The 20,077-nt window shown below is 46.0% G+C and overlaps 1 protein-coding gene across 1 annotated transcript in view; it reads right to left on the minus strand.

Moving 5' to 3' along the window:
• LOC139266579 (CUB and sushi domain-containing protein 1-like) overlaps positions 1–20,077 on the minus strand; it is a 3,131,815-nt gene that overhangs the window by 533,940 nt on the left and 2,577,798 nt on the right. The window contains exons 28-30 of the mRNA XM_070884173.1: positions 18,352–18,490; positions 16,954–17,141; positions 12,348–12,542 (exon numbers count right to left, since the gene is read on the minus strand). Of these exons, the coding sequence (XP_070740274.1) occupies positions 12,348–12,542; positions 16,954–17,141; positions 18,352–18,490 (522 nt within the window). The remainder of the gene's footprint in view (positions 1–12,347; positions 12,543–16,953; positions 17,142–18,351; positions 18,491–20,077) is intronic.

Raw genomic sequence — 20,077 nt, forward strand, 5'->3', positions numbered from 1 at the left:
AAGCGGTGGTGACATCAGTGCGCATCACCATGTCTCTCCCCTCATTTAAAGGGGAGAGAAGCAGCGAATTTGTAGGATCGGCCACCAGGGAGGGTTTCGGCTGGACCAGCGGCCTGGCACCCAAGAGGGGGTGCCAGGCTGCCTTTTGGCGGCCCAACTGAACCCAGGGCCATAATTGTCCATCCAATCAGGAAGTCGGCCAGAAAAAAAAAACATGGTGGCCGGGGCAGTGCGCTCTCCTCCTGAAGGGCTGCTGCGCTGCAATGCCGCACACACACAGAACAAGGTGCCCCGACAGATCAAGGATTTTGGCAGGTAAATTTTACGTGGAGTGGAACGTAAGTGCGGGAGATCGGCGGTGCATCCTTTGATGATGTGTTTGCAGTGGTTGGGGCAGAAATGGGGACAGACTGAAAAATCCCCGAGCTGAATTTGGATCATGGCGGCCAATCAACTGCTATGCGGCGGCCACTTGATTCCACCTCATGGCTGCCACAAAATGGCGGTAACGGGCCAAATCCGGACCCTGAGTTTCAGCCCCGCTGCCAAATCTGTTTCCTCGTTACCAATTCTCCCACTCTTGCCACTAAACCAGACTGTTTGCAACCTATTTGATTCTGAGTTGAGCTTCTGACCCCATATCCTCTCCATCACAAAGTCCGTCTCCGCCCCTGCCTCAGCCCATCTGCTGCAGAAACCCTCCTCCATACCTTTGTTACCTCCAGACTCAACTAATCCAATGCTCTCTTGCACCCTTCATAAACTGGAGTTCATCCAGAGCTCTGCTGCCCATAGCTTAACCTGCATCATCACCATCTTTGGCTCATTAGCTCCCAGTCCACCAATGTCAAACTATTCCATGACCTTGCCCCTCCCTATCGCTGTCACCTCTTCTAGCCCTACAATCCTCAGAGAACTCTGCGTTCCTCCACCTCTGGCCTCTTGCCTGTCCCCCACTCCCTTCACCCCACCATTGAAGGCCATTCTTTCAGCTGTATAGGCTCTAAGCTCTGAAATCCCCTCTAAATCTCTTCACCTTTTTCAAGTCCCTCCTTAAAACTTATCTATTTAATCAAGCTTTTAGTCACTCCCCAAAAACTTCTTCTTTGGCTCTGTGACAATTATTGTCTGATTACGCTCCTGTGAAGCGTTTTGGGATGTTTTCCTATGATAAGGTGCTGTATAAATGCAAGTCATTGTTGAAAAAAAAAGAAATACTTGCATTCATATAGCACCTTTCATGACCTCAGATAGTTCTAAAATGCTTTACAACCAATGAAGTACTTTTGAAGTGTAGTCACTGTTGTAATTTAGCATTTTTAGGAATGCATAATGTATGAAACGCAGCAGCCAATTTGCGCACAGTAAGGTCTCACAAACAGCAATTAAATAAATGATCAAATAATCTGTTTTAAGGAATAAAAACAGAAAATGCTGGAAACCTCAGCGGGTCAGGCATCTCTGTGGAGAGGAAGCAGAGTCAACATTTCGGGTCAACGACCCTTCGTCAAAACTGGAGAATGTTGCGTGTCGGAAACAACAGATTTTTAACAAACACTGAAAGGGGGAGGGGAAGAAAGATCAAAAGGGAAGGTCTGTGACAGGGTGGAAGTCAGGAGAGATTAGACAGACAAAAGGGATGATGGGACGAATTGAAATGGTAATGCCAGGAGTTAGATAAACATTAGTCAAGATAGGGTGTGAATGGCGGGATAATGACCAGCTGCCATTAGAGACAAGGAGAAAAAAAGAAACAGTCTCGGGGTCGGGGGGGGGCGGGGTGGTGGGGTGGGGGGGGGGGAAAGGGAGCCAAAGATTGGTAGCGGCTATGCTCTGAAATTGTTGAACATGATGTTGAGTCCAGAAGTCTGTAAAGTGCCTGAACGAAAGATGAGATTCTGCTCCTCACACTTGCGTTGAGCTTTGTTGGAACAGTGTAGGAGACCGAGGACAGAGAGGTCAGAGCGGGAGTGGAGAATTAAAGTGACAGGTGACCGGAAGCTCAGGTTCACACTTACGGACTGAATGGAGGTGTTCTGCAAAGCGGTCACCCAATCTACGCTTGGTCTCCCCAATGTAGAGGAGACCACATCGTAAGCAGCGAATACAGTAGAATAAATTGAAAGAAGTACAAGTAAATCGTTGTTTCACCTGGAAGGAGTATTTGGGGCCCTGGATAGTGGGAAGGGAGGAGGTAAAAGGGCAGGTGTTGCTTCTCCTGTGCTTGCACGGGATGGTGCCGTGGGAAGGGGAGGGGGTGCTGGGGGTGACTGCAGAATGGACGAGGGTGCCGCGGAGGGAGCGGACCCTTCGGAATGCTGAGAGGGGAGGGGAGTGGAAGTTGTGATTGGAGGTTGGGATCACGCTGGAGGTGGTGGAAATGGCGGAGGATGATCCGTTGCACGTGGAGGCTGGTGGGGTGAAAGGTGAGGACAAGGTGAACCCTGTCATGGTTCTGAGAGGGAGGGGAAGGGGTGAGAGCAGAGGTGCGGGAAATAGAATGGACACGGTCGAGGGCCATGTTAACCATGGTGGAGGGGAATCCTCTGTCGAGGAAAAAGAAGTCTTCTGGATGAACTGTAGTTAAATAAAGTGATTGAATTTTGAAAGCTAGAAACGGCCGTTGATGCTCAACATGGTAGAGCAAGGAAGATGCAGGGAGTGAATAAGAAAGCTTTAATAAAATTGAATGGCCCTGTGATTTTAGAAACAACAACATCAAAGCTCAATTCACTTACAAGCATTGTGGTATTTCCACCCAACCTCTCCGCATTAAGTCCCGACCTTGTAACATTCCCTGGTACAATACGTGTTAGTCATCAACTTCTTTGTGCTTTTATACATATTTATAGGGGTTGAATTTGCAGCAGAAGATGTACACACACACATACACATTCTTATACACATATAGACAGCAAAATTACTGGAAAGATTATGGTGAGTTCATGGTGCCCACCATTATTAATGCGTAAAAAACACAGCTATTTGTGGCGAAGAAGAGAGATGCCACGATTTCTGATTCGCTACAAATTGTTGCCGATTTGTGCTGCTCTGCAGTTACTTCCCCGGGATCTGATAAAATTACCATCTCACCGAGAGCCTCCGCATAAAATTGCTGGATTATTTTTCTGTGTCTAATTGACTCTAATTCGTCCTATTTCCTGCCACATCATTCACTTTGTTTCTTTTGCTATCCTTAAATTTCATTGGTTGAGGAGATAAACCATTGGGCCCGACATTCAGGAGGTTCCAGATGACCTATTGCCCTCGCTGCGCCATTAGCAATTCACATTTCCAGCAATTTGCAACACAAAAATAATACAAATTGAAGGGTGAAGTAAAAAATCCCATTCATGGCACTCGATGTCCCGCTCCTGTAATTTCTGGGCTAATTTATATATTAGAGAGAGAGAGAGAAATCAAAGTGATGGGAATCACCATGATTGATAAAAAAGTAAAAGAAGTAAAGGTTAAGTGATAAAGCAAAGATTACATGATGCCAATGTGGCGTTTCAAAGCCTCCAGATTGTAGGAGAAAGGAAAGACTGAGGGAAGTAAGCAGTTCTACAATTTTGAGTTTATGAACATAGTAACATTAGGAACAGGAGTAGGCCATTCAACCCCTCGCACATGTTACGTCATTCAATTCTTCTTCTTAGGCAGTCCCCCCGAGTCGAGAATGACTTAAATCATGGCTGATCTGCACCTCAACTCCATTTTCTCACCCATGCTCCATATCCCTTAAGACCTTTACCCAAGAAAAATCTATCCATCTCAGTCTTGCAAGATCCAATTGTCCCAGCATCCAAACCCTTTGGGGCAGAGTTCCAGATTTCTACTGCCCTTTGTGTGATCTTGTCCTGAATGGCCGAGCTATAATTCTAAGAGTATGTCCCCTTGTTCTTGCCAGATTTCTTCAACTTGCGAGAGACATAAAGAAAGTGAAAGAAGCAAGATTTCCACTGCTCCCACTAGCATGATGGGATCATAATGTGGTCATTCAACCACTGCACTGCGAAGGAACTGCAGGTTGTGAATGTTCCCTGTTGACCCTCGGGGTCGGGGTGAGGGGGGCGGGGGATGCAGAGGGGTGGTTTTGAGGAAGATCGGTTCAGCCTCTGGCCCTGAGCCTCCTCCCTGTGCTCCTCCTCCAGGTGGTCCATGATAATCATGAACAGAGATTGGCTATTAAAATGCCTTCACCATCCTTCATGTAGAAAGATGTGGGGGTCCTGAAATCAGTGTCTTCTGAGACTAACATGTCACTGGATGGCAAAACTGGCAAGAAAAGTCTGAAAAAAACTGAGAGATTAGAAAAAGAAAACTCAGAGAACAGTTTTCAAACTTCTGAGGTGAAGCTCCAGCACTTTAATGGTCTCTTAGTTGGCCTCCCAGGCTGAGATTATGTAAGGGCAATAAATCGCACCAATATAAAGGTACACATGTCTTTACTTTCCTGTCTAAGTGGCTGCAACACAAATAATGGAATAAATCCTGCAAATTGCCAATCACAATTGTCTGCAATGGTGGGCTGAGCGATGAGAGCAACATCTCATTGGCTTAGGCAAGGTTTTCAGCGGAGCAGCGCAAATGTTCCAGCCAATTATGAAACATTGCAAAAAGTGGCATAACCTATTCATTATCATTATCCATGATTTCCTGGAACATTTAAGTATTAATAAAAGCATATGCTGTTACATGTTGGATCTCTCTGGTCCGGCCCCCTCGGGACCTGACCGATGCCGGAACAGAGAATTCTCCGAACCATGGGAGGTCACACCTCCGCCACATTCCGGCTCTGGCTCAGGCTGCGAAACTCGGGCCTTGCTCTCTCTCTCTCTCTCTCTCTCTACGTGTAGAAATCTCCCGTAAGCGTGGGAAACTGAGACATCACCCACACAAAGCAACAGTTGTGCACTGATCACTGAGAGCCAGGAAGCGCGGGAAACCGATGCCGAACCATGGATGTTTCTGGACCAGAGAATCCCGGACCAGAGAGGTCCAACTTGTACTGCATCATTACTTTGGTGCAGGTTTCCAGCGTATGATTTGTTCCTCTCAATCAGAAAAATACAAGGAACCCCCTTTAAAAATAGAATCAGTCTGAAATGGAAGCATTGAGTTTCCCAGTACCTTTACAGAGGGAGAGCGAGGCCCATAAAAGGGCAGCAGTTGGGAGAGCAGCTCAACAGAGGGAGAGCAAGGTCCATAAAAGGGCGGCAGTCGGGAGAGCAGCTCAACAGAGCGAGAGTGAGCCCCATAAGAGGGCGGCAGTTGGGAGAGCAGCTCAACAGAGCGAGAGCGAGGCCCATGAAAGGGCGGCAGTTGGGAGAGCAGCTCAACAGAGTGAGTGTGAAGCCCATGAAAGGGCGGCAGTTGGGAGAGCAGCTCAACAAAGGGAGAGCGAGGCCCATGAAAGGGCGGCAGTCGGGAGAGCAGGTTCAGGTTCAAAAGGCAAAAAAGAAGTAGAAAGAAATCGAGTGTGACGTCACAGCCAAGTGGGTAGTGATTGGCTGGTCGATTGATGAGTAGTTTTTCTTTTTTTCTTTATCTTTTTCTTTTCTTATCAGCAAGAAACCTTTGCCGTTGTTACCAATTAGGTTAATTTAAGGGTAAAGTCATGGCAGGAGAGCACAGACTCAAGTCATGCTCCTCCTGTGCTATGTGGGAAATCAGGGACACTGGAACTAAATGTGCAGGAAGTGTATCCAGCTGCAGCTCCTGTCAGACCGCATTGCTGCACGGGAGCTGTGGATGGATTCACTGTGGAGCATCCGCGATGCTGAGGATGTCATGAATAGCACATTTAGTGAGTTGGTGACCCCGCAGGTAAAGGTTACACAGCCAGATAGGGAATGGGTGACCATCAGGAAGAGCAGTGGAAGGAAGGTAGTGCAGGGGTCCCCTGCGGTCATCTCCCTCCAAAACAGATACACCGTTTTGGGTATTGTTGGGGCTCATCAGGGAAAGGCAGCAGCATCCAAGTCCATGGCACCAGGGGTGGCCCTGCTGCACAGGAGGGCAGGAACAGGAGTAGGAGAGCTACAGTGATAGGGGATTCGATTGTAAAGGGAATAGGTAGGCATTTCTGTGGCCGCAAACGAGACTCCAGGATGATATGTTGCCTCCCTGGTGCAAGGGTCAAGGATGTCTTGGAGCGGCTGCAGTGCATTCTGGAAGGGGAGAGTGAACAGCCTCGTGGAATATATAGGTACCAAAGATATAGGTAAAAAATGGGATGAGGTCCTACAAGCTGAAGTTAGGGAGCTCGGAGTCAAATTAAAAAGTAGGACCTCAAAGGTAGTAATCTCAGGATTGCTACCAGTGCTGCGTGCTAATCAAAGTAGGAATTGCTGAATAGCTCAGATGAATACGTGGCTTGAGGAATGGTGCAAGGGGAAGGGATTCCAATTCCTGGGCCATTGGAACTGATTCTGGGAGAGGTGGGACCAGTACAAACCGGATGGTCTGCACCTGGGCTGGACCAGAACCGATATCCTAGGCAGAGTATTTGCTAGTGCTGTTGGGGAGGGTTTAAACTAAAATGGCAGGGGTATGGGAATCTATGCAGGGAGGCAGAGGGAAGTAAAAAGGGGGCAGAAGCAAAAGGTAGGAAGCAGAAAAACAAGAGTAGAGGGCAGAGAAATCAAGAGCAAAAATCAAAAAGGGCCACATTACAACATAATACTAAAAGGACAAAGAGTGTTAAAAAAACAAGCCTGAAGGTTCTGAGTCTCAATGCAAGGAGCATTCGTAATAAGGTGGATGAATTGACTGCACAGATAGCTGTTAACGGATATGATGTAATTGGGATTACAGGGTAACCTAGACTAGGAACTCAACATCCAGGGGTATTCAATATTCAGGAAGGACAAACAGGAAGGAAAAGGAGATGGGGTAGCGTTACTGGTTAAAGAGGAGATTAACGCAATAGTATGGAAGGACATTAGAGTGGATGATGTGGAATATACCCGGCTAGAACTGCAAAACACCAAAGGGCAGAAAACGCTAGTGGGAGTTGTGTACAGACCACCAAATAGTAGAAGGGAGATTGGGGATGGCATCAAGCAGGAAATTCGGGACGCATACAATAAGGGTCCAGCAGTTATCATGGGTGACTTCAATCTACATATTGATTGGGCTAACCAAACTGGTAGCAATACTGTGGAGGAGGATTTCCTGGAGTGTATAAGGGATGGTTTTCTAGACCAATATGTTGAGGAACCAACTAGAGAGCAGGCCATCCTAGAACTGGGTCTTGTGTAACGAGAGAGGATTAATTAGCAATCTGATCGTGCGGGGCCCCTTGGAGAAGAGTAACCATAATATGGTAGAATTCTTCATTAAGATGGAGAGTGCAAGTTAATTCAGAGACAAGGGTCCTGAACTTAAAGAAAGGAAACTTCAATGGTATGAGACGTGAATTGGCTAGGATAGACTGGAGAATGATACTTAAAGGGTTGACGGTGAATAGGCAATGGCAGACATTTAAATATCACATGGATGAACTACAACAATTGTACATCCCTGTGTGGCGTAAGAATAAAAAAAAGAGAAGGTGGCTCAACCGTGGCTAACAAGGGAAATTAGGGAAAGTGTCAAATCCAAGGAAGAGGCTTATAAATTGGCCAGAAAAAGCAGCAAATCTGAGGACTGGGAGAAATTTAGAATTCAGCAGAGGAGGAGAAAGGGTTTAATTAGAAGGGGGAAAAATAGAGTTTGAGAGTAAGCTTGCAGGGAACATAAAACCTGACTGCAAAGGCTTCTATAGATATGTGAAGCGAAAAAGATTAGTGAAGACTGATGTAGGTCCCTTGCCGTCAAAATCAGGTGAGTTCATAATAGGGAACAAGGAAATGGCATTGCAATTCAACAAATACTTTGCTTTTGTCTTCACCAAAGAAGACACAAATAACCTCCCGAAAATACTAGGGGACTGAGGGTCTAGCAAGAATGGGGAACTGAGGGAAAATTCATCCCAGAGTACTTAAGGAAGTGGCTCTAGAAATAGTAGATGCATTGGTGGTCATTTTCCAACATTCCATAGACTCTGGTTCAGTTCCTATGGATTGGAGGGTAGCTAATGTAACCCCTCTTTTTAAAAAAGGAGGGAGAGAAAACAGGGAATTATAGACCGGTTAGCCTGACACCGGTGATGGGGAAAATGCTAGAATCAATTATTAAAGATGTAATACAGTGCATTTGGAAAGCAGTGACAGGATCGGTCCAAGCCAGCATGGATTTATGAAAGGGAAATTATGCTTGACAAATCTTCTGGAGTTTTTTGAGGATGTAACATAGAAACATAGAAACATAGAAACATAGAAAATAGGTGCAGGAGCAGGCCATTCAGCCCTTCTAGCCTGCACCGCCATTCAATGAGTTCATGGCTGAACATGAAACTTCAGTACCCCCTTCCTGCTTTCTCGCCATACCCCTTGATCCCCCGAGTAGTAAGGACTTCATCTAACTCCCTTTTGAATATATTTAGTGAATTGGCCTCAACTACTTTCTGTGGTAGAGAATTCCACAGGTTCACCACTCTCTGGGTGAAGAAGTTTCTCCTCATCTCGGTCCTAAATGGCTTACCCCTTATCCTTAGACTGTGACCCCTGGTTCTGGACTTCCCCAACATTGGGAACATTCTTCCTGCATCCAACCTGTCCAAACCCGTCAGAATTTTAAACGTTTCTATGAGGTCCCCTCTCACTCTTCTGAACTCCAGTGAATACAAGCCCAGTTGATCCAGTCTTTCTTGATAGGTCAGTCCCACCATCCCGGAATCAGTCTGGTGAATCTTCGCTGCACTCCCTCAATAGCAAGAACGTCCTTCCTCAAGTTAGGAGACCAAAACTGTACACAATACTCCAGGTGTGGCCTCACCAACGCCCTATACAACTGTAGCAACACCTCCCTGCCCCTGTACTCAAATCCCCTCGCTATGAAGGCCAACATGCCATTTGCTTTCTTAACCGCCTGCTGTACCTGCATACCAACCTTCAATGACTGATGTACCATGACACCCAGGTCTCGCTGCACCTTCCCCCTTCCTAATCTGTCACCATTCAGATAATAGTCTGTCTCTCTGTTTTTACCACCAAAGTGGATAACCTCACATTTATCCACATTATACTTCATCTGCCACGCATTTGCTCACTCACCTAACCTATCCAAGTCACTTTGCAGCCTCATAGCATCCTCCTCGCAGCTCACACTGCCACCCAACTTAGTGTCATCCGCAAATTTGGAGATACTACATTTAATCCCCTCGTCTAAATCATTAATGTACAATGTAAACAGCTGGGGCCCCAGCACAGAACCTTGCGGTACCCCACTAGTCACTGCCTGCCATTCTGAAAAGTACCCATTTACTCCTACTCTTTGTTTCCTGTCTGACAACCAGTTCTCAATCCACGTCAGCACACGACCCCCAATCCCATGTGCTTTAACTTTGCACATTCATCTCCTGTATGGGACCTTGTCGAAAGCCTCTGAAAGTCCAAATATACCACATCAACTAGTTCTCCTTTGTCCACTTTACTGGAAACATCCTCAAACAATTCCAGAAGATTTGTCAAGCATGATCTCCCTTTCACAAATCCATGCTGACTTGGACCTATCATGTCACCATTTTCCAAATGCGCTGCTATGACATCCTTAATAATTGATTTCATCATTTTAACCACTACTGAGGTCAGGCTGACCGGTCTATAATTACGTGTTTTCTCTCTCCCTCCTTTTTTAAAAAGTGGGGTTACATTGGCTACCCTCCACTCGATAGGAACTGATCCAGAGTCAATGGAATGTTGGAAAATGACTGTCAATGCATCCGCTATTTCCAAGGCCACCTCCTTAAGTACTCTGGGATGCAGTCCATTAGGCCCTGGGGATTTATCGGCCTTCAATCCCATCAATTTCCCCAACACAATTTCCCGACTAATAAAGATTTCCCTCAGTTCCTCCTCCTTACTACACCCTCTGACCCCTTTTATATCCGGAAGATCCTCCTTAGTGAATACTGAACCAAAGTACTTGTTCAATTGGTCTGCCATTTCTTTGTTCCCCGTTATGACTTCCCCTGATTCTGACTGCAGGGGACCTACGTTTGTCTTTACTAACCTTTTTCTCTTTACAAACCTATAGAAACTTTTGCAATCCGCCTTAATGTTCCCTGCAAGCTTCTTCTCGTACTCCATTTTCCCTGCCCTAATCAAACCCTTTGTCCTCCTCTGCTGAGTTCTAAATTTCTCCCAGTCCCCAGGTTCGCTGCTATTTCTGGCCAATTTGTATGCCACTTCCTTGGCTTTAATACTATCCCTGATTTCCCTTGATAGCCACCTTCCCATTTTTATTTTTACGCCAGACAGGAATGTACAATTGTTGTAATTCATCCATGCGGTCTCTAAATGTCTGCCATTGCCCATCCACAGTCAACTACTTAAGTATCATTCGCCAATCTATCTTAGCCAATTCACGCCTCATACTTTCAAAGTTACCCTTCTTTAAGTTCTGGACCATGGTCTCTGAATTAACTGTTTCATTCTCCATCCTAATGCAGAATTCCACCATATTATGGTCAGTCTTCCCCAAGGGGCCTCGCACAATGAGATTGTTAATTAATCCTCTCTCATTACACAACACCCAGTCTAAGATGGCCTCCCCCCTAGTTGGTTCCTCGACATATTGGTCTAGAAAACCATCCCTTATGCACTCCAGGAAATCCTCCTCCACCGTATTGCTTCCAGTTTGGCTAGCCCAATCTATGTGCATATTAAAGTCACCCATTATAACTGCTGCACCTTTATTGCATGCACTCCTAATTTCCTGTTTGATGCCCTCCCCAACATCACTACTACTGTTTGGAGGTCTGTACACAACTCCCACTAACGTTTTTTGCCCTTTAGTGTTCTGCAGCTCTATCCATATAGATTCCACATCATCCAAGCTAATGTCTTTCCTAACTATTGCATTAATCTCCTCTTTAACCAGCAACTAGTAGAGTGGATAAGGGAGAACCAGTGGATGTGGTGTATTTCGACTTTTAAAAGGCTTTTGACAAGTCCCACACAAGAGATTAATGTGCACAATTAAGGCACATGGTATTGGGGTAATGTATTGACATGGATAGAGAACTGGTTGGCAGACAGAAAGCAAAAAGTGGCAGGTCCTTTTCAGAATGGCAGGCAGTGACTAGTGGGGTGCCGCAGGGTTTAGTGCTGGGACCCCAGCGATTTACAATATACATTAATGATTTAGACAAAGGAATTGAATGTAATATCTCTAAATTTGCAGATGACACTAAGCTGGGTGGCAGTCTGAGCTGCAAGGAGGATGCTAAGAGGCTGCAGGGGAACTTGGACAGGTTAGGTGAATGGGTCAGTTGCAGTATAATGTGGATAAATGTGAGTTATCCACTTTGGGGGCAAAAACAGGAAGGCAGATTATTATCTGAATGGTAACAGATTAGTAAAAGGGGAGGTGCAATGAGACCTGGGTGTCATGGTACATCAGTCATTGAAGGTAGGCATGCAGGTATAGCAGGCAGTAAAAAAAGCAAATGGCATGCTGGCCTTCATAGTGAGGGGATTTGAGTATAGGAGCAGGGAGGTCTTACCGCAGTTGTACAGAGCCTTGGTGAGACCACACCCTGAGTATTGTATGCAGTTTTGGTCTCCTAATCTGAGGAAGGACGTGCTTGCTATTGAGGGAGTGCAGCGAAGGTTCACCAGACTGATTCCCGGGATGGCAGGACTGACATATGAGGAGAGACTGGATCGGCTAGGCTTATACTCAATGGAATTTGGAAGAATGAGAGGGGATCTCATAGAAATTTATAAAATTCTGATGGGACTGGACAGGTTAGATGCAGGAAGAATGTTCCCGATATTGGGGAAGTCCAGACCAGGAGTCACAGTCTAAAGATAAGGGGTAAGCCATATAGGACCGAGATGAGGAGAAACATTTTCACCCAGAGTGTTGTGAACCTGTGGAATTCTCTGCCACAGAAAGTTGTTGAGTCCAGTTCATTGGACATATTCAAAAAGGAGTTAGATGTGGCCCTTACGGTTAAAGGGATCAAGGGGTACTGAGGTTGCATGTTCAGCCATGATTATATTGAATGGCGGTGTAGGCTCGAAGGGCCGAATTGCCTGCTCCTGCACTTATTTTCTATGTTTCTATGTTTCTGTATTATTTTTAGGTGTACAATATTATATTGCTGAAAGTCAGAACGAAAAATTAAAACTTGTGCTGGGAGGGTAGGCAATGTCTCTCATCATCTCTAAACTGCTGTGCGTCAAGATATGGTATCCTCGCCCATTCAACTAAAAACAGTTTTTATACATTACCATTGCAAGAAGGAAGAGCTCTATTCCAGACTGGCTTCCCATCAGATCCAATGATGCACATGATTGTAGCAAGGTTTACTAATTTGTAGCCATCATCGCAATGATAGGTGACAGTGGAACTGAGTTTAAAATCCAAGCCAATGCGTGTGCCATTCATTATGCTTCCGGGGTCAAAACAAGCTTCCCGTGGTTTCTCTGTAATAAAAAGGAATAAAGTAAAACACAAATGGGAACATTATCAATAAAACAAAGAATAGAAGAGCAGCTATCTATGGATTCTGGAGGAACTGGTCAGTGATACTTCGCTACGTGGGCAAGAATTAAAAAGATTAGTGTAACCTACTCGAGCACAAATCCATGTGGAACAGAAAGTGCAGGTTTGATTCCCAGTGCTGAGTTAACTGACCTGAGCCAGGACAGCAGTTAAGGGGAATATTAATCAGAATTCTTGCTCCTGCCTGTAATCCAGTGAGGACGGGATCAGGCTCGGCTGTGATGTCCTTCACAGTCAAATATATCCCATTGGTATGCGCTGTATTGGCTCACACACGAAGAATGGTTATTTGAGTGATGGCAACAGATGGCTGCTGGCACCTGAGGACATGTACACCAGCAGCAGTCAGGGAAGAAGGGACAACAGTTGGAAAGCATAAGTTAAGCATTGGCACTTCGCAGAAGAATCTTGCAATGACTCTAGAGCCAGGGGTTATCACTGTCTCAGAATAAGGGTTTTGCCATTTAAGACTGAGATGAGGAGAAATTCCTTCACTCAGAAGGTTGTGATTCTTTGGAATTCTCTACCCGAGAGGGCTATGGAGGCTAGGTCATTGAATATATTCAAGACAAAGATTGATAGATTTTGCGATAGTAAGGGAATCAACGGATATTGGGATAGTGCAGGAAAGTGGAGTTGAGGTAGAAGATCAGCCATGATATCATTGAACAGCAGAGCAGACTCGAGGTGCCGAATGGCCTACTCCTGCTCCTAATTATATGCAATGTTTAGAACTGGCTGTACATCCGAATCCCAACTGCATTTTAACAGGGATTTAATCAATGGCAGGAATATCCCACATTTGCTTTACAGAATATAATGATGCCAACTAACGGGCTAATTTTTGATATTCAAGAAATGGAGCTATTTTACTTTTTACTTCCTTTTTTCCTCTTACTGCATCACTTGCAACTAGCCACGAATACAGGGAAATAGACCTGGTCCTAAGTCTCACTCCATCAAAGTCACGCTATGACCAGTCACGAGAGCAGTATGACAGCTGCTTGAGGTGACTCTTCTGCCCATTTTTCTCTCCCTCTCTGTCAAGGCTGCCTGGCCTTTGCACAGTGATGAACCACAATACTACTGCCGACGATAAATCGCTGCATAATTACAGGTGTGAAACAGGATCAAACATTTCTGTAGATCAGCCTGTTAGAGGTTCACACCACATTGTACAGCCATGTGGCTTATTTAGAAAATTATGAATTCCAACCCAAACACACAGAGTGGATACACAATGGATAAAAATGGCACCCGGTTTATTTTACATGGGGAAAATCTTACAACTTCAAGAGACAAAAATAAAGCTCTTCCTCACAAATGTTAATATATTTTATTGAACCTTCCCCTCTCCTGCCCTTGGTTCTGTCAAACATTGCACTTAAATGTTTTGTTATTCAAGAAAGTATTAAGAAGGCAATATAAAGAAGACATTGAGAAATGCACAGCAGGTCAGTCAGCATCTGAAAAAGAGGGGGGAATTTTAACCTAAAATAAGGGGTGGTAACAGGGAGGATGGGAGGTTAAAGGGGCCAAAATTGCCCCCCGCCCCAAATGGGGCGCACTTGCCGTTTTTACATTTTTTTCACCGCCCCAGTCCATGGGGCGGAGAGTAGAGCGATATTCACCGCTTCAATTTTTTTTCTTGTGTTGGTGCGGTGTTCTAGGGGGCTGCAGGGCGGAAGTGCCATTGGGACGGCCGCTGCTCTGTGTCATCGCTGACAAATCAAAACGTCCCTCCCCTTCAATTCAAGGGGAGGGCCGCCGCGAGCACTGCAGCCACAGTGGCACCCACTGGGCCACCTGGGAAGATTTCGGCCAGACCAGCGGCCCGGTACCAAAGAGGGGGTGCTAGGCTGCCATGGTCGATCCGACTTCGGAGTCCGCCGACAATTATAATAAAATGGTGGCCGCGGCAGTGCTCCCTCCCCTTTAAGGGCAGATGCACCGCCCAGCCACAAGAAACTTCCCGCCGGGGAAAGCTGTCGGGGAAATCAACTGGCGGCCGATTTGCTCCCGCGGGGCGGAAATGGGGTTGCCACCGGTTATTAAGGGGTCGCCGCGTGCCCGACAGATGGGAAGATGGTCGGAGCGATTCCGTACACCACTCCAAAAATAGAGGAGGGCAATTTAGAAAATGTCGGCCCCTCCACACCGACCGAGCAGTGAGTGCTTTCCGCACCATTGCCGTCCCGAACAGCTCTTAAAAATAGATCCAATCTCGGCCCCCAATGTTAAAAAAATCTGAATCCCGACCAGAATCCGCCTCCAACCCATCGCCTCCGGTTTTAATGGAGGCGGAACTGGGGGGTGAGCAGCCAACCTGCTGTCATGAGGTGAGTTGTGTATTTAAATATTATAATGAGGCTGGAAGCCCCTGCTTTAACCTCCATTTTGAATTTAACTTTAGCTGGTCAGGTTTTGCAGGCCTCGTGAAACCCACCAGCTAATGCAAGGCGAGGATTGCTGGATCCAGGAGGTACTTACCTCCTGAGTCCAGTGTTCCTACCTAACCCACCCTCTGCGAAGGACGAGGTCTCCGATCGCCCTTCACCCCCTCCCCATGCCTCCCATCCCCCACGAGGCCTCCCCTGCCAATGCTCCTCCAGCCCTCCAATCTCTTCAGACGCAACCCTTACCGTGCTGGTCCAGGCCCTCGATCACTTCAGACCACACCCCCACCCCACTTCACCATGCCCACTATCTCTGCCTCCCTCACCACTGTGCTCCTCCCAACTGGCGACCACTGCATCCCCCCACACCGGCTACTCCACGGTCCCCGATCCTCTTGCAACACCCCACCCACCCCCCACCTCCGCTTCTCGGCCTCCACCCGATCCCTCCCTTCTGTGAAGCCTAATGTCGCAGGCCTACCCGCCCGCAGCCATCTGCACATTGGCTGTAAAGCATTTTCAGATGTCTGGTGATCATGAAAGACGCTATATAAAGGCAAGTCTTTTTTTTTGCAAATCAGACCCTGCCATTAAATTCAGCAGGGCCTGCGGGGAACCCATTCTCCCAGATTTCCCGACCACTTCAGAGCCCCTCTGCTCTCAACCTGCCTTGTCCACTAAAATTCTGCGCACAAGTTAATCAGAACTCATCGTGGACCATGAACCTCTATTTTTCCTTTCAGATACCAATTGACCTGCTGTGCATTTAAAAGATGTTCTGGTTTAATTTTCGATTTCCAGTAGTTACCATTTTCCTCCTCGCTGTAAAAAAATTTAAATCCTAATTAGAATATTTAAGATATTTCTTATGTAGAAAAATAAAACATTGTTGCTTCAAATGACACCTGATTTACATTTGAAAAATAATAAAATTCCTGTTAAATACAGCATTAATCTCACATCCAAAGACTGGCCTTTCTATTCCTCATACACTGGAAAGAAAATATAACTTCTCGAGGCCTACTAATATTTATATTAAAATATAAATGTTCAAAAAATTGGAAACAGAAGTGCTTGTAGAGTTGAGGAACTGAAAATAGCTCAAAACTCAACTTTTCTCCAATTACTCATGGGTTTTTGTAACCTGGAGAATGTGATTTCTCTCTTAATCTCTTTGTATTGTCCCTTATCATGCACTCCCTGGCTGTCTATATACTTAATGTGTGCCTCCTTCCTTACCATCAAGACCATCAGCAGGCCAGGGCCACTGGAGGGAGCAGTATACGACGGCATACCATTGCAGGGAGCAGCGGGTGCTGCTGCAGGAGGGCGATGGCTGCGAAGCCAGGTCGCTGATTGCAATGCGGGCAGGCACAGCAGGAGGAGTGAAGGAGCAGCAAGAGTTTGTAGAGGGAAGTGACCGGGGCCTAGGAGAGGTATGAGTTTGGGGCTCAGAAGAGGCGAGGGCCCAGGGACAGCATGGACCAGCCCACACTGCGATATGTGAACGCGCTAGGTCCATGCAACAGAGCTGGTCTCCAGTCGACTTGGGTAATCCTTGCCACTGGACCAAGGCCTAGCTCTGTCAAGCCCGTGTGGTGGCTGGTGTGCAACGGCCACCACATGTTAAAAAAAAAATCCACGCACAGGCATCTTCCATCCTTCAAGATGTAGTTCAGGATCTGGAATATTAGGTCCTTCATTGAAACACCTGTGAACTCATCCCTCTTTGGCGTGGAAGCAAGTCATCCTCACTTCGAGGGACTGCCTATGATAAAGATGATACATGTTGAAACAGCCAACTATAAAAATCAGATTATTATATCATTGTGATTTTTTTTTTTAAACAGAAGTTACTGAATACAGCTTGGGATCGAAAGATGGTTAAGCATTTAAACGCTAGTATGTATTAATCAGATAGTGAGGAAATCAGTACCTTTATAATCAATGGCAAATCCCGCCATGCTGACAGAGGCATCACTACGAAAGGCCAGGAAAAGGCTATTGCCACTACTCTCTATCCTCTCGGGTGACTGTGATCCTTGAAAGCTGCCAATTAAGGGGCTGTTGGAATCTTCCCCTTCATAGATATGAAGAAAATCATAGCTGGGCTCCATATGGAAACTACAACAAAATGAATAATGTCAAAAAGACGCAAGGCAGAAATGTTGACTTTGATATGCTTCACAATAAAAGAAGAGCTATTAGCATTAATAATTGGTGTGCTGAACGGCAGCATAAATAGGCTTAATTTTCCCCAGTGATTTGCACCTTTTTTTTTGAGCAGGCTGCTTTTTTTGGCCGAAGTTAAAAAAAACACAGTTCCCCCAAACAATTTGCACCAGCGTAACTCAGCTGGTTACGATTTTTTTAGGTAAGTTTTTTTTTCAGCCAAAGGGGATGTAACCGGCCACCTGTGCCAATTCTGGCCGTTTAGGGAAGTTTAGCCAGCTGAGAGTTACTCCAGTTCTTCTTAGGCCAGCGTATGTGGCCTCTCCAGAAAAAAAACCTTGTGGAGAGTTGAAGAAATTGACGCAGGTATGAAAATTGGCGCAGGTAAGTGCAGCAGATGCCCGGACAGCAGCTGCAGGAGAGGTAAGAGAGAGGGGGAGAGAGGTGTGGCGGGGGGGGGGGAGAGATATGGGGGGAGGAGGGGAAAAAGAGAGAGGAGGTGGTGGGGGGAAGGAAGCCTTTCAGGGTAGTTAGGTGCGGGGACCAGGAGGGAGGAGGCCATTCAGCCTGGGCTAGGAGCGGGACTGACAAGGCACTCGGGGCTGGGGGTTGGGGGCGGGGGGGGGAGGGGAGCGGGACCGGCAAGGCACTCAGGGTTGGGGGGTGGGTGGGTGGAGCTGGACCTGGACCAGCAAGGGGCGGGCGAAGGAAGCAGACCGACAAGCCTTTCGGCCAGGGCTAGGGGGAACGGGACCTGCCTTAATAATTTGGAGGTAATTTGCTGCAATATATTTTAATGTGTTTTTTAAGTTGATGCAATGTGTTTTAATGTGTTTTAACGTGTTGCGAGCTGGCTGTATGTTTCACTTTGCAGCTTCAGCTCGCATTGTGTCCCTGGTTACCGTGGCAACCCAATCATTTTGGCGCCGATCAAGGCTCCACCCCCAAAGCTAAAGGACAGGTTAGGCTGCGCCAAAATGAAGAAATCCAACGGGGAAACTGAGAACATTTTTTTTTGGCTAACTGGGGCCCCCCAAAAAACGAGCGTACATCTTCAAGGACACCAAAAAAAGCGCTTTGGGGAAAATTGAGCCCATAATATAGAATGGAATTATGCTGCATGGTATTTAACCGGCAAAGATTTGTTTCCTCTGCGAGTTACCTTTTAAATATCAGTGCTATGACATAGTCCGGACTGACTTTAATTCTCCAGTCACATTCCTTCCCGTGAGGATAAGGCTGAGGGTAGTTAGGCGATAAAATGACACCCGCAGGGCCTGTCACATTCCCTCCACAGGCAGCTGTCACAGCAACAAAGAAAAACAGAAAATCAAACAGTCTCCTGCTTACTCAAACTAAAGAAACACTGATGGGGAGATTGAAGTGCGGCTTGTGTATTCTCAAGCAACAGAAAATTACTTACAGCATGCTGTGCGGCATTGGCCAAAAAGGCTGCTGAGCAGCATCCCTGATTGCAGAGCGCAAGTAAGCCCACCGGAGAGTGTGAAGGCAACTGAAGGCTGCGGGAAGAGCTACTTACATGCACCGCTGAAACACTGCCACTTTGAAGCTACTCCCTCACTTACGGGGTGCCTGCGGGCACCGTTGCAAGTGAAGTACATTAAGCAATTATGCTTCGCTTGTGATGTCATGGGTTGTGCCTGCCAATAGTGGAGCCACACCGGTTTCCTCTGAAACTGAGAGCATCGCAGCATATGCCGAGGCACAGAATGTGCTTCCCCGGATTCTGTGGCTCTCCAAATTGCACAGGAACTCAAGAGTGCCCAGTCTGATTCACCTGGCTGCACACACTGAAATCTAATTACTGGCAGAGTTCTACCTGCCCAACGGGATAGCTTCCAAGCACACCGTGGCCTGCTGTCATAACTCATTTTGGTTTCTGGGATGCTGTACTGGATCCTGCAAAGCACACATGTTTGCAATGGTCTTGACAGATGTGATCGATCCATCAATCACTTGATGATTTATTATGGACTCAACAATATTAGGCCCGCAACTCCGATATTAAATTTATGTCAATAATAACTTTGAATTGCCACTGTGTTAAGTTGTGTTACTTTACACTGCTAAATAAAATCTGGCTCAAATATGCAGTTTCTTTATTCAAAGGAAACAATACCCAAACAAACCTCAATAACTTTTATCAACTTTCAATTTTCATTCAGGGAGGAAAAGGAAAATGAAGTGAAAGCACACTTTGCAATTGACAGAAAAATACATATTTTATAAAGGATTCATAACTTAAATCAAAATTCATGAAAAAGACCTGCAACATCTCAACAGCCAGAGTAAGATGTGTGTAACAATGATACCTGAAGATCTTAATGAAGTTATTTTTGCCATTAATGTGTAAGTAATAAATGAAAACTGGTCCAACACTTTTTCCAAAAGCTCCAATGTGTCTAGGTTTCATGCCATGTCATGCGATCACAAGCTCTCAGCAATATTTCCTCAGTATTTTGACAACTGAGAGGTACTTTCGGTCCAGTCTCATTTGCGTATCATAGTAACTGTTGACGTGCACTTTGTGCATTCCGTCGGAACGACAACAGCCTGTTGCCAATTTGAAATGTTAAAATTAAATTACAAGCAAAGAAACGAAACAATTTGAACTTTAGACAGCTTTCCAAATATAAGAACAGAAGAACATAAGAAATAGGAGCAGGAGTAGGCCACTTGGCACCTCGAGCCTGCTCCGCCATTTAATAAGATCATGGCTGATCTGATCATGGGCTCAGCTCCACTTCCCTGCCCGCTCCCCATAACCCTTTTGTCATGTATTCAACTATCATTGTAACCCATGTATACCGCTGACCTAAGTTGTACATCTCGAGAACAATGACCACAAGGGGCGAACTTGTGGGAGA

Source organism: Pristiophorus japonicus, chromosome 7 (genome assembly GCF_044704955.1).
Source record: "Pristiophorus japonicus isolate sPriJap1 chromosome 7, sPriJap1.hap1, whole genome shotgun sequence".
In the NCBI taxonomy this organism is placed as follows: Eukaryota; Metazoa; Chordata; class Chondrichthyes; family Pristiophoridae; genus Pristiophorus; species Pristiophorus japonicus.